The sequence below is a fragment of the Hyla sarda genome, unplaced genomic scaffold, assembly GCF_029499605.1.
Source record: "Hyla sarda isolate aHylSar1 unplaced genomic scaffold, aHylSar1.hap1 scaffold_951, whole genome shotgun sequence".
NCBI classification, from domain to species: Eukaryota; Metazoa; Chordata; class Amphibia; order Anura; family Hylidae; genus Hyla; species Hyla sarda.
Window position 1 is genome coordinate 1,271 of NW_026610981.1, and position 13,924 is coordinate 15,194.

The 13,924-nt window shown below is 54.8% G+C and overlaps 1 protein-coding gene across 2 annotated transcripts in view; it reads left to right on the forward strand.

The window, feature by feature from the left end:
* Positions 1-984: 984 nt before the first annotated feature.
* LOC130350851 (low density lipoprotein receptor adapter protein 1-B-like) overlaps positions 985-13,924 on the forward strand; it is a 46,654-nt gene continuing 33,714 nt past the window's right edge. Inside the window, exons 1-2 of one of the 2 annotated variants that reach the window (XM_056554893.1) lie at positions 985-1,342; positions 13,705-13,847. In XM_056554893.1, the coding sequence (XP_056410868.1) occupies positions 1,270-1,342; positions 13,705-13,847 (216 nt within the window). In that variant the 5' untranslated portion in view covers positions 985-1,269. The remainder of the gene's footprint in view (positions 1,343-13,704; positions 13,848-13,924) is intronic. The other variant, XM_056554894.1, reaches the window with a different exon arrangement.

Below are 13,924 nucleotides of genomic sequence, written 5' to 3' on the forward strand. Positions count from 1 at the left end.
TATAGGGGTATATACAGTAGTATTAGGGGTATATACAGTAGTATTAGGGGTATATACAGTAGTATTGGGGGTATATACAGTAGTATAGGGGGTATATACAGTAGTATAGGGGGTATATACAGTAGTATAGGGGTATATACAGTAGTATAGGGGGTATATACAGTAGTATAGGGGGTATATACAGTAGTATAGGGGTATATACAGTAGTATTAGGGGTATATACAGTAGTATAGGGGGTATATACAGTAGTATAGGGGGTATATACAGTAGTATAGGGGGTATATACAGTAGTATAGGGGGTATATACAGTAGTATAGGGAGTATATACAGTAGTATAGGGGGTATTTACAATAGTATAGGGGGTATATACAGTAGTATTAGGGGGTATCCAGTAGTATAGGGGTATATACAGTAGTATTAGGGGTATATACAGTAGTATTAGGGGTATATACAGTAGTATTAGGGGTATATACAGTAGTATTAGGGGTATATACAGTAGTATTAGGGGTATATACAGTAGTATAGGGGTATATACAGTAGTAAAGGGGGTATATACAGTAGTATTAGGGGTATATACAGTAGTATTAGGGGTATATACAGTAGTATAGGGGGTATATACAGTAGTATAGGGGGTATATACAGTAGTATAGGGGGTATATACAGTAGTATTAGGGGTATATACAGTAGTATTAGGGGTATATACAGTAGTATAGGGGGTATATACAGTAGTATAGGGGGTATATACAGTAGTATAGGGGTATATACAGTAGTATGGGGGTATATACAGTAGTATAGGGGGTATATACAGTAGTATAGGGGGTATATACAGTAGTATAGGGGGTATATACAGTAGTATGGGGGTATATACAGTAGTATAGGGAGTATATACAGTAGTATAGGGAGTATATACAGTAGTATAGGGGGTATATACAATAGTATAGGGGGTATATACAGTAGTATTAGGGGGTATCCAGTAGTATTAAAGGGTCACCTGGGGGCTCAGCAGGCTCTTCATGTGCTTCAGCTGCATGGTGCGGTTCCGATGCGGTTCCGTCCGTCAGTCACGTCGTAGTCAGTCGGTTGTGCAGATTCGCTTATAACTCCGTCCGGTTGTCCTAGTAACAGACGGGCAGACGCACACAGTGCAGTGACGTCAACACGCATACAGGCACGTCCTGCGGAGCCGCCATGTCTGATGGTGGCAGAGAACTCGGTCCTTTCGGCTCCACCCCTGGGCGTGGCTCCATCCTCATCCTCAGCCGGTGAATCATGGACGCCCTGAAGTCTGCGGGGAGAGCGATTCTGAGGAGCCCGAGCCTGGCCCGACACCCGCGGCACGAGAGTGAGCTACACCGGCGGGGCCCTACTGCTCTAAGTGTTATACCGGGGCCCCTCCTCCTCCTCCTCCCCTATGTGTTATACCGGGGCCCTACTGCTCTAAGTGTTATACCGGGGCCCCTCCTCCTCCTCCCCTATGTGTTATACCGGGGCCCCTCCTCCTCCTCCTCCCCTATATGTTATACCGGGGGCCCTCCTCCTCCTCCTCCTCTATATGTTATACCGGGGGCCCTCCTCCTCCTCCCCTATGTGTTATACCGGGGGCCCTCCTCCTCCTCCTCCTCTATATGTTATACCGGGGGCCCTCCTCCTCCTCCTCCCCTATGTGTTATACCGGGGCCCCTCCTCCTCCTCCTCCCCTATGTGTTATACCGGGGCCCCTCCTCCTCCTCCTCCCCTATGTGTTATACCGGGGCCCCTCCTCCTCCTCCTCTATGTGTTATACCGGGGCCCCTCCTCCTCCTCCTCCCCTATGTGTTATACCGGGGCCCCTTCTCCTCCTCCTCTATGTGTTATACCGGGGCCCCTCCTCCTCCTCCTCCCCTATGTGTTATACCGGGGCCCCTCCTCCCCTATGTGTTATACCGCGGCCCCTCCTCCTCCTCTATGTGTTATACCGGGGCCCCTCCTCCTCTATGTGTTATACCGGGGCCCCTCCTCCTCCTCTATGTGTTATACCGGGGCCCCTCCTCCTCCTCTATGTGTTATACCGGGGCCCCTCCTCCTCCTCTATGTGTTATACCGGGCCCCTCCTCCTCCCCTATGTGTTATACCGGGGCCCCTCCTCCTCTATGTGTTATACCGGGGCCCCTCCTCCTCTATGTGTTATACCGGGGCCCCTCCTCCTCCCCTATGTGTTATACCGGGGCCCCTCCTCCTCCTCCTCCTCTATGTGTTATACCGGGGCCCCTCCTCCTCCTCTATGTGTTATACCGGGGCCCCTCCTCCCCTATGTGTTATACCGCGGCCCCTCCTCCTCTATGTGTTATACCGCGGCCCCTCCTCCTCCTCTATGTGTTATACCGGGGCCCCTCCTCCTCCTCCTCTATGTGTTATACCGGGTCCCCTCCTCCTCCTCTATGTGTTATACCGGGGCCCCTCCTCCCCTATGTGTTATACCGCGGCCCCTCCTCCTCCTCTATGTGTTATACCGGGGCCCCTCCTCCTCCTCTATGTGTTATACCGGGGCCCCTCCTCCTCCTCTATGTGTTATACCGCGGCCCCTCCTCCTCCTCTATGTGTTATACCGGGGCCCCTCCTCCTCTATGTGTTATACCGGGTCCCCTCCTCCTCCTCTATGTGTTATACCGGGGCCCCTCCTCCTCCTCCTCTATGTGTTATACCGGGGCCCCTCCTCCTCCTCTATGTGTTATACCGGGACCCCTCCTCCTCCTCTATGTGTTATACCGGGTCCCCTCCTCCTCCTCCTCTATGTGTTATACCGGGTCCCCTCCTCCTCCTCCTCTATGTGTTATACCGGGGCCCCTCCTCCTCCTCCTCTATGTGTTATACCGGGTCCCCTCCTCCTCCTCCTCTATGTGTTATACCGGGGCCCCTCCTCCTCCTCTATGTGTTATACCGGGGCCCCTCCTCCTCCTCTATGTGTTATACCGGGTCCCCTCCTCCTCCTCCTCTATGTGTTATACCGGGGCCCCTCCTCCTCCTCTATGTGTTATACCGGGGCCCCTCCTCCTCCTCTATGTGTTATACCGGGTCCCCTCCTCCTCCTCCTCTATGTGTTATACCGGGGCCCCTCCTCCTCCTCCTCTATGTGTTATACCGGGGCCCCTCCTCCTCCTCCTCTATGTGTTATACCGGGTCCCCTCCTCCTCCTCCTCTATGTGTTATACCGGGGCCCCTCCTCCTCCTCCTCTATGTGTTATACCGGGTCCCCTCCTCCTCCTCCTCTATGTGTTATACCGGGGCCCCTCCTCCTCCTCCTCTATGTGTTATACCCGGGCCCCTCCTCCTCCTCCTCTATGTGTTATACCGGGTCCCCTCCTCCTCCTCCTCTATGTGTTATACCGGGGCCCCTCCTCCTCCTCCTCTATGTGTTATACCGGGGCCCCTCCTCCTCCTCCTCTATGTGTTATACCGGGGGCCCTCCTCCTCCTCCTTTATGTGTTATACCAGGGGCCCCTCCTCTATGTGTTATACCGGGGCCCCTCCTCCTCCTCCCCTATGTGTTATACCGGGGCCCCTCCTCCTCCTCCCCTATGTGTTATACCGGGGCCCCTCCTCCTCTATGTGTTATACCGGGGCCCCTCCTCCTCCTCCCCTATGTGTTATACCGGGGGCCCTCCTCCTCTATGTGTTATACCGGGTCCCCTCCTCCTCCTCCCCTATGTGTTATACCGGGGCCCCTCCTCCTCCTCCTCTATGTGTTATACCGGGGCCCTTTCCTCCTCCTCCTCTATGTGTTATACCGGGTCCCCTCCTCCTCTATGTGTTATACCGGGTCCCCTCCTCCTCCTCCCCTATGTGTTATACTGGGGCCCCTCCTCCTCCTCCTCTATGTGTTATACCGGGGCCCTCCTCCTCTATGTGTTATACCGGGTCCCCTCCTCCTCCTCCCCTATGTGTTATACCGGGGCCCCTCCTCCTCCTCCTCTATGTGTTATACCGGGGGCCCTCCTCCTCCTCCTCTATGTGTTATACCGGGGGCCCTCCTCCTCCTCCTCTATGTGTTATACCGGGGCCCCTCCTCCTCCTCCTCTATGTGTTATACCGGGGGCCCTCCTCCTCCTCCTCTATGTGTTATACCGGGGGCCCTCCTCCTCCTCCTCTATGTGTTATACCGGGGCCCTCCTCCTCCTCCTCTATGTGTTATACCGGGGGCCCTCCTCCTCTATGTGTTATACCGGGGCCCTCCTCCTCCTCCTCTATGTGTTATACCGGGGGCCCTCCTCCTCCTCCTCTATGTGTTATACCGGGGCCCTCCTCCTCCTCCTCTGTGTTATACCGGGGCCCTCCTCCTCCTCCTCTATGTGTTATACCGGGGCCCCTCCTCCTCCTCCTCTATGTGTTATACCGGGGCCCTCCTCCCCTATGTGTTATACCGGGGCCCCTCCTCCTCCTCCTCTATGTGTTATACCGGGGCCCCTCCTCCTCCTCCTCTATGTGTTATACCGGGGGCCCTCCTCCTCTATGGTGTTATACCGGGTCCCCTCCTCCTCCTCCTCTATGTGTTATACCGGGGGCCCTCCTCCTCCTCCTCTATGTGTTATACCGAGGCCCCTCCTCCTCCTCCTCCTCTATGTGTTATACCGGGTCCCCTCCTCCTCCTCCTCTATGTGTTATACCGGGGCCCCTCCTCCTCCTCCTCCTCTATGTGTTATACCGGGTCCCCTCCTCCTCCTCCCCTATGTGTTATACCGGGGCCCTCCTCCTCCTCCTCCTCTATGTGTTATACCGGGGCCCTCCTCCCCTATGTGTTATACCGGGGCCCTCCTCCCCTATGTGTTATACCGGGGCCCCTCCTCCTCCTCCTCTATGTGTTATACCGGGGCCCCTCCTCCTCCTCTATGTGTTATACCGGGGCCCCTCCTCCTCCTCCTCTATGTGTTATACCGGGGGCCCTCCTCCTCCTCCTCTATGTGTTATACCGGGTCCCCTCCTCCTCCTCCTCTATGTGTTATACCGGGGCCCTCCTCCTCCTCCCCTATGTGTTATACCGGGGGCCCTACTCCTCCTCCTCCTCTATGTGTAATACCGGGGCCCCTCCTCCTCCTCCTCTATGTGTTATACCGGGGGCCCTCCTCCTCCTCCCCTATGTGTTATACCGGGGGCCCTCCTCCTCCTCCTCCTCTATGTGTAATACCGGGGCCCCTCCTCCTCCTCCTCTATGTGTTATACCGGGGGCCCTCCTCCTCCTCCCCTATGTGTTATACCGGGGCCCTCCTCCTCCTCCTCTATGTGTTATACCGGGTCCCCTCCTCCTCCTCCTCTATGTGTTATACCAGGGGCCCCTCCTCCTCCTCCTCTATGTGTTATACCGGGGCCCCTCCTCCTCCTCCTCTATGTGTTATACCGGGGGCCCTCCTCCTCCTCCTCCTCTATGTGTAATACCGGGGCCCCTCCTCCTCCTCCTCTATGTGTTATACCGGGTCCCCTCCTCCTCCTCCTCTATGTGTTATACCAGGGGCCCCTCCTCCTCCTCCTCTATGTGTTATACCGGGTCCCCTCCTCCTCCTCCTCTATGTGTTATACCGGGTCCCCTCCTCCTCCTCCTCTATGTGTTATACCGGGGCCCCTCCTCCTCCTCCTCTATGTGTTATACCAGGGGCCCCTCCTCCTCCTCCTCTATGTGTTATACCGGGCCCCTCCTCCTCCTCTATGTGTTATACCGGGGCCCTACTGCCCTATGTGTTATACCGGGGACCCTCCTCCTCCCCTATGTGTTATACCGGGGCCCCTCCTCCTCTATGTGTTATACCGGGGCCCCTCCTCCTCTATGTGTTATACCGGGGCCCCTCCTGCTCTATGTGTTATACCGCGGCCCCTCCTCCTCCCCAATGTGTTATACCGGGGCCCCTCCTCCCCTATGTGTTATACCGGGGCCCCTCCTCCTCCCCAATGTGTTATACCGGGGCCCCTTCTCCTCCTCCCCAATGTGTTATACCGGGGCCCCTCCTCCTCCTCCCCTATGTGTTATACCGGGGCCCCTCCTCCTCCTCCCCAATGTGTTATACCGGGGCCCCTCCTCCTCCCCAATGTGTTATACCAGGGCCCCTCCTCCCCTATGTGTTAAACCGGGGCCCCTCCTCCCCTATGTGTTATACCGGGGCCCCTCCTCCTCCCCAATGTGTTATACCGGGGCCCCTCCTCCCCAATGTGTTATATTGGGGCCCCTCCTCCCCTATGTGTTATACCGGGGCCCCTCCTCCCCTATGTGTTATACCGGGGCCCCTCCTCCCCTATGTATTATACCGGGGCCCCTCCTCCCCTATGTGTTATACCGGGGCCCCTCCTCCTCTATGTGTTATATCAGGGCCCCTACTGCTCTATGTGTTATACCGGGGCCCCTCCTCCTCTATGTGTAATACCGGGGCCCCTCCTCCTCTATGTGTTATACCGGGTCCCCTCCTCCTCCTCCTCTATGTGTTATACCGGGGGCCCTCCTCCTCCTCCTCCTCTATGTGTTATACCGGGGCCCCTCCTCCTCTATGTGTTATACCGGGGCCCCTCCTCCTCCTCCTCTATGTGTTATACCGGGGGCCCTCCTCCTCCTCCTCTATGTGTTATACCGGGTCCCCTCCTCCTCCTCCTCTATGTGTTATACCGGGGGCCCTCCTCCTCCTCCTCTATGTGTTATACCGGGTCCCCTCCTCCTCCTCCTCTATGTGTTATACCGGGGGCCCTCCTCCTCCTCCCCTATGTGTTATACCGGGGGCCCTCCTCCTCCTCTATGTGTAATACCGGGGCCCCTCCTCCTCCTCCTCTATGTGTTATACCGGGGCCCCTCCTCCTCCTCCTCTATGTGTTATACCGGGTCCCCTCCTCCTCCTCCTCTATGTGTTATACCGGGTCCCCTCCTCCTCCTCCTCTATGTGTTATACCGGGGCCCCTCCTCCTCCTCCCCTATGTGTTATACCGGGGGCCCTCCTCCTCCTCCTCTATGTGTTATACCGGGGGCCCTCCTCCTCCTCCTCTATGTGTTATACCGGGTCCCCTCCTCCTCTATGTGTTATACCGGGCCCCTCCTCCTCCTCTATGTGTTATACCGGGGCCCTACTGCCCTATGTGTTATACCGGGGCCCCTCCTCCTCCCCTATGTGTTATACCGGGGCCCTACTGCTCTATGTGTTATACCGGGGCCCCTCCTGCTCTATGTGTTATACCGGGGCCCCTCCTCCTCCCCAATGTGTTATACCGGGGCCCCTCCTCCCCTATGTGTTATACCGGGGCCCCTCCTCCTCCCCAATGTATTATACCGGGGCCCCTCCTCCTCCCCAATGTGTTATACCGGGGCCCCTCCTCCTCCTCCCCTATGTGTTATACCGGGGCCCCTCCTCCCCTATGTGTTATACTGGGGCCCCTCCTCCTCCTCTATGTGTTATACCGGGGCCCTCCTCCCCTATGTGTTATATTGGGGCCCCTCCTCCCCTATGTGTTATACTGGGGCCCCTCCTCCTCCTCTATGTGTTATACCGGGGCCCTCCTCCCCTATGTGTTATACCGGGGCCCCTCCTCCCCTATGTGTTATACCGGGGCCCCTCCTCCCCTATGTGTTATACTGGGGCCCCTCCTCCTCCTCTATGTGTTATACCGGGGCCCTCCTCCCCTATGTGTTATACCGGGGCCCTCCTCCCCTATGTGTTATACCGGGGCCCCTCCTCCCCTATGTGTTATACCGGGGCCCCTCCTCCTCTATGTGTTATACCGGGGCCCCTCCTTCTCTATGTGTTATACCGGGGCCCCTCCTCCTCCCCAATGTGTTATACCGGGGCCCCTCCTCCCCTATGTGTTATACCGGGGCCCCTCCCCAATGTGTTATACCGGGGCCCCTCCTCCTCCTCCCCTATGTGTTATACCGGGGCCCCTCCTCCTCCCCAATGTGTTATACCGGGGCCCCTCCTCCCCTATGTGTTATACCGGGGCCCCTCCTCCCCTATGTGTTATACCGGGGCCCCTCCTCCTCCCCAATGTGTTATCCCGGGGCCCCTCCTCCCCAATGTGTTATACCGGGGCCCCTCCTCCCCTATGTGTTATACCGGGGCCCCTCCTCCCCTATGTGTTATACCGGGGCCCCTCCTCCCCTATGTATTATACCGGGGCCCCTCCTCCCCTATGTGTTATACCGGGGCCCCTCCTCCCCTATGTGTTATACCGGGGCCCCTCCTCCCCTATGTGTTATACCGGGGCCCCTCCTCCTCTATGTGTTATACCGGGGCCCTCCTCCCCTATGTGTTATACCGGGGCCCCTCCTCCTCTATGTGTTATACCGGGGCCCTCCTCCCCTATGTGTTATACCGGGGCCCCTCCTCCTCTATGTGTTATACCGGGGCCCCTCCTCCTCTATGTGTTATACCGGGGCCCCTCCTCCTCTATGTGTTATACCGGGGCCCTCCTCCTCTATGTGTTATACCGGGGCCCTCCTCCTCTATGTGTTATACCGGGGCCCCTCCTCCTCTATGTGTTATACCGGGGCCCCTCCTCCTCTATGTGTTATACCGGGGCCCTCCTCCTCTATGTGTTATACCGGGGCCCTCCTCCTCTATGTGTTATACCGGGGCCCCTCCTCCTCTATGTGTTATACCGGGGCCCTCCTCCCCTATGTGTTATACCGGGGCCCTCCTCCCCTATGTGTTATACCGGGGCCCCTCCTCCCCTATGTGTTATACCGGGGCCCCTCCTCCTCCTCTATGTGTTATACCGGGGCCCCTCCTCCTCCCCAATGTGTTATACCGGGGCCCCTACTGCTCTATGTGTTATACCGGGGCCCCTCCTCCTCTATGTGTTATACCGGGGCCCCTCCTCCTCTATTTGTTATATCGGGGCCCCTACTGCTCTATGTGCTATACCGGGGCCCCTCCTCCTCTATGTGTTATACCGGGGCCCCTCCTCCTCCTCTATGTGTTATACCGGGGCCCCTCCTCCTCCTCCTCCTCTATGTGTTATACCGGGGCCCCTCCTCCTCCTCTATGTGTTATACCGGGGCCCCTCCTCCTCCTCTATGTGTTATACCGGGGCCCCTCCTCCTCCCCTATGTGTTATACCGGGGCCCCTCCTGCTCTATGTGTTATACCGGGGCCCCTCCTCCTCCTCCTCTATGTGTTATACCGGGGCCCCTTTTCCTCTATGTGTTATACCGGGGCCCCTCCTCCTCACATCCTCCTTTCCTCTAAATGGCTCCTCCTCACATCCTCCTTCTCCTGTCTATATGGCTCCTCCTCACATCCTCCTCTTCTCTATTTGGCTCCTCCTCACATCCTCCTCTTCTCTATATGGCTCCTCCTCACACCCTCCTCCTTTTCTCTTTATGGCTCCTCCTCACATCCCCCTCCTCTCTATTTGGCTCCTCCTCACATCCTCCTCCCTATATGGCTCCTCCTCACATCCTCCTCTCTATATGGCTCCTCCTCACATCCTCCTCTTTATATGGCTCCACCTCACATCCTCCTCTTCTCTATATCGCTCCTCCTCACACCCTCCTTTCCTCTATATGGCTCCTCCTTACACCCTCCTCCTCTCTATATGGCTCCTCCTCACACCCTCCTCCTCTTCTCTATATGGCTCCTCCTCACAACCTCCTCCGGTCTTTGTGGCTCCTCCTCACATCCTCCTGTCTATATGGCTCCTCCTCACATCCTCCTCCTGTCTATATGGCTCCTCCTCACATCCTCCTCCTGTCTATATGGCTCCTCCTCACACCCTCCTCCGGTCTATATGGCTCCTCCTCACACCCTCCTCCTCTCTATATGACTCCTCCTCACACCCTCCTCCTGTCTATATGGCTCCTCCTCACATTCTCCTCCTCTTCTCTATATGGCTCCTCCTCCTAACATCCTCCTCTTCTCTCTATGGCTCCTCCTAACATTCTCCTCTTCTCTATATGGCTCCTCCTCACATCCTCCTCTTCTCTTTATGGCTCTTCCCCACATCCTCCTCTTCTCTATTTGGCTTCTCCTCACATCCTCCTCTTCTCTATATGGCTCCTCCTCACATCCTCCTCTTCTCTTTATGGCTCTTCCCCACATCCTCCTCTTCTCTATATGGCTCCTCCTCACATCCTCCTCTTCTCTATATGGCTCCTCCTCACATCCTCCTCTTCTCTATATGGCTCCTTTTCACGCCCTCCTCCTCTTCTCTATATGGCTCCTCTTCACACTCTCCTCTTCTCTATATGGCTCCTCTTCACACTCTCCTCTTCTCTATATGGCTCCTCCTCACATCCTCCTCTTCTCTATATGGCTCCTCTTCACACTCTCCTCTTCTCTATATGGCTCCTCCTCACATCCTCCTCTTCTCTTTATGGCTCTTCCCCACATCCTCCTCTTCTCTATTTGGCTCCTCCTCACATCCTCCTCTTCTCTATATGGCTCCTCCTCACATCCTCCTCTTCTCTATATGGCTCCTTTTCACGCCCTCCTCCTCTTCTCTATATGGCTCCTCTTCACACTCTCCTCTTCTCTATATGGCTCCTCCTCACACCCTCCTCTTCTCTATATGGCTCTTCCTCACATCCTCCTCTTCTCTATATGGCTCCTCTTCACATCCTCCTCCTCTTCTCTATATGGCTCCTCCTCTCATCCTCCTTTTCTCTATATGGCTCTTCCCCACATCCTCCTCTTCTCTATATGGCTCCTCCTCACATCCTCTTCCTCTTCTCTATATGGCTTTTCCTCATATCCTCCTCTTCTCTATATGGCTCCTCCTCACATCCTCCTCCCTATATGGCTCCTCCTCTCTATATGGCTCCTCCTCACATCCTCCTTTTCTCTGTAAACCTCCTCCTCTATATATATGGCTCCTCCTCACACCCTCCTCTTCACTGTACAGCCCCTCCTCTATATTTGGCTCCTCCTCCTTTTCTCTATGGATCCTCCTCTTCTCTGTACGGGCTCTCCTCTATATATGGCTCCTCCTCACACCCTCCTCTTATCTGTACAGTCCCTCCTCTATATATGGCTCCTCCTCCTCTTCTCTATGGCTCCTCCTCACACCCTCCTCTTCTCTGTTCAGCCCCTCCTCTATATATATGGCTCCTCCTCCTCTTCTCTATGGCTCCTCCTCACACCTCTTCTCTGTACAGCCTCTTATCTATATATGGCTCATTCTCCTCTTCTCTATATGACTCCTCCTCACATCCTCCTCTTCTCTATATGGCTCCTTTTCACACCCTGCTCCTCTTCTCTATATGGCTCCTCCTCACATCCTCCTCTTCTCTATATGGCTCCTTTTCACACCCTGCTCCTCTTCTCTATATGGCTCCTCCTCACATCCTCCTCTTCTCTATATGGCTCCTTTTCACACCCTGCTCCTCTTCTCTATATGGCTCCTCCTCACATCCTCCTCTTCTCTTCATGGCTCTTCCTCACATCCTCCTCTTCTCTATATGGCTCCTCCTCACATCCTCCTCTTCTCTATATGGCTCCTCCTCACATCCTCCTCTTCTCTATATGGCTCCTCCTCACAACCTCCTCTTCTCTATATGGCTCCTCCTCACATCCTCCTCTTCTCTATATGGCTCCTCCTCACATCCTCCTCTTCTCTATATGGCTCCTCCTCACATCCTCCTCTTCTCTATATGGCTCCTCCTCACATCCTCCTCTTCTCTTCATGGCTCTTCCTCACATCCTCCTCTTCTCTATATGGCTCCTCCTCACATCCTCCTCTTCTCTATATGGCTCCTCCTCACATCCTCCTCTTCTCTATATGGCTCCTCCTCACATCCTCCTCTTCTCTATATGGCTCCTCCTCACAACCTCCTCTTCTCTATATGGCTCCTCCTCACATCCTCCTCTTCTCTATATGGCTCCTCCTCACACCCTCCTCTTCTCTATATGGCTCCTCCTCACATCCTCCTCCTCTTCTCTGTATGGCTCCTCCTCACACCCTCCTCTTCTCTATATGGCTCCTCCTCACATCCTCCTCTTCACTATATTTTCCTCCTCTTCAAACCCTCCTACTCTTCTCTATATGGCTCCTCCTCACACCCTCCTCCTCTTCTCTAAATGGCTCTTCTCCACATCCTCCTCTTCTCTATATGGCTCCTCTTCACATCCTCCTCCTCTTCTCTATATTTTCCTCCTCTTCAAACCCTCCTCCTCTTCTCTATATGGCTCTTCCCCACATCCTCCTCTTCTCTATATGGCTCCTCCTCACATCCTCCTCTTCTCTATATGGCTCCTCCTCACATCCTCCTCTTCTCTATATGGCTCCTCCTCACATCCTCCTCCCTATATGGCTCCTCCTCACATCCTCCTCTCTATATGGCTCCTCCTCATATCCTCTTCTCTATATGGCTCCTCCTCACATCCTCCTCTTCTCTATATGGCTCCTCCTCACATCCTCCTCTTCTCTATATGGCTCCTCCTCACATCCTCCTCTTCTCTATATGGCTCCTCCTCACATCCTCCTCCCTATATGGCTCCTCCTCACATCCTCCTCTCTATATGGCTCCTCCTCATATCCTCTTCTCTATATGGCTCCTCCTCACATCCTCCTCCCTATATGGCTCCTCCTCACATCCTCCTCCCTATATGGCTCCTCCTCACATCCTCCTCCCTATATGGCTCCTCCTCACATCCTTTTCTCTGTACACCGCCTCCTCTATATATGGCTCCTCCTCACTATACAGCCCCTCCTCTATATATGGCTCCTCCTCCTTTTCTCTATGGATCCTCCTCTTTTCTGTACAGCCCCCTATAAATGGCTCCTCCTCCTTTTCTCTATGGCTCCTCCTCTTCTCTGTACGAGCTCTCCTCTATATATGGCTCCTCCTCACACCATCCTCTTCTCTGTACAGTCCCTCTATATATGGCTCCTACTCCTCTTCTCTCTGGCTCCTCCTCACACCCTCCTCTTCTCTGTACAGCCTCTTATCTATATATGGCTCCTCCTCCTTTTCTATATGGCTCCTCCTCTTCTCTGTATGGGCTCTCCTCTATATATGGCTCCTCCTCACACCCTCCTCTTCTCTGTACAGCCCCTCCTCTATATATATTGCTCCTCCTCCTCTTCTCTATGGCTCCTCCTCACACCTTCCTCTTCTCTGTACAGCCCCTCCTCTATATATGGCTCCTCCTCCTCTTCTGTATTGCTCCTCCTCACACCCTCCTCTTCTCTGTACAGCCCCTCCTCTATATATATTGCTCCTCCTCCTCTTCTCTATGGCTCCTCCTCACACCCTCCTCTTCTCTGTACAGCCACTCCTCTATATATATTGCTCTTCCTCCTCTTCTCTATTGCTCCTCCTCACACCCTCCTCTTCTTTGTACAGCCCCTCCTCTATATATGGCTCCTCCTCCTCTTCTCTATTGCTCCTCCTCACACCCTCCTCTTCTCTGTTCAGCCACTTCTCTATAAATGGCTCCTCCTCCTTTTCTCTATGGTACCTCCTCTTCTCTGTACGGGCTCTCCTCTATATATGGCTCCTCCTCACACCCTCCTCTTCTCTGTACAGCCCCTCCTCTATATATTGCTCCTCCTCCTCTTCTCTATGGCTCCTCCTCACACCCTCCTTTTCTCTGTACAACCCCTCCTCTATATATATTGCTCCTCCTCCTCTTCTCTATGGCTCCTCCTCTTCACTGTACAGCCCCTCCTCTATATATATGGCTCCTCCTCCTCTTCTCTATTGCTCCTCCTCACACCCTCCTCTACTCTCTACCACGCCCCCTGAACATGGTCCTTCTTTTGCAGAGCTGCCTGACACTTGCACCGACTCCCGGGACGCACTCCTGGAGGGGGTGACCTTTCATCTAAAATACCTCGGAATGACCCTCGTGGAGACACCCAAAGGCGAGGTCATGGCGGCCGCTGCTATCCGGCGTATCATTACCATGGTAACTGTATTATTGTAATCTCTGCTTCTATATAGATAGTCCTTCTGGGACAGGGGAGGGCATATTGGAACAGGGAA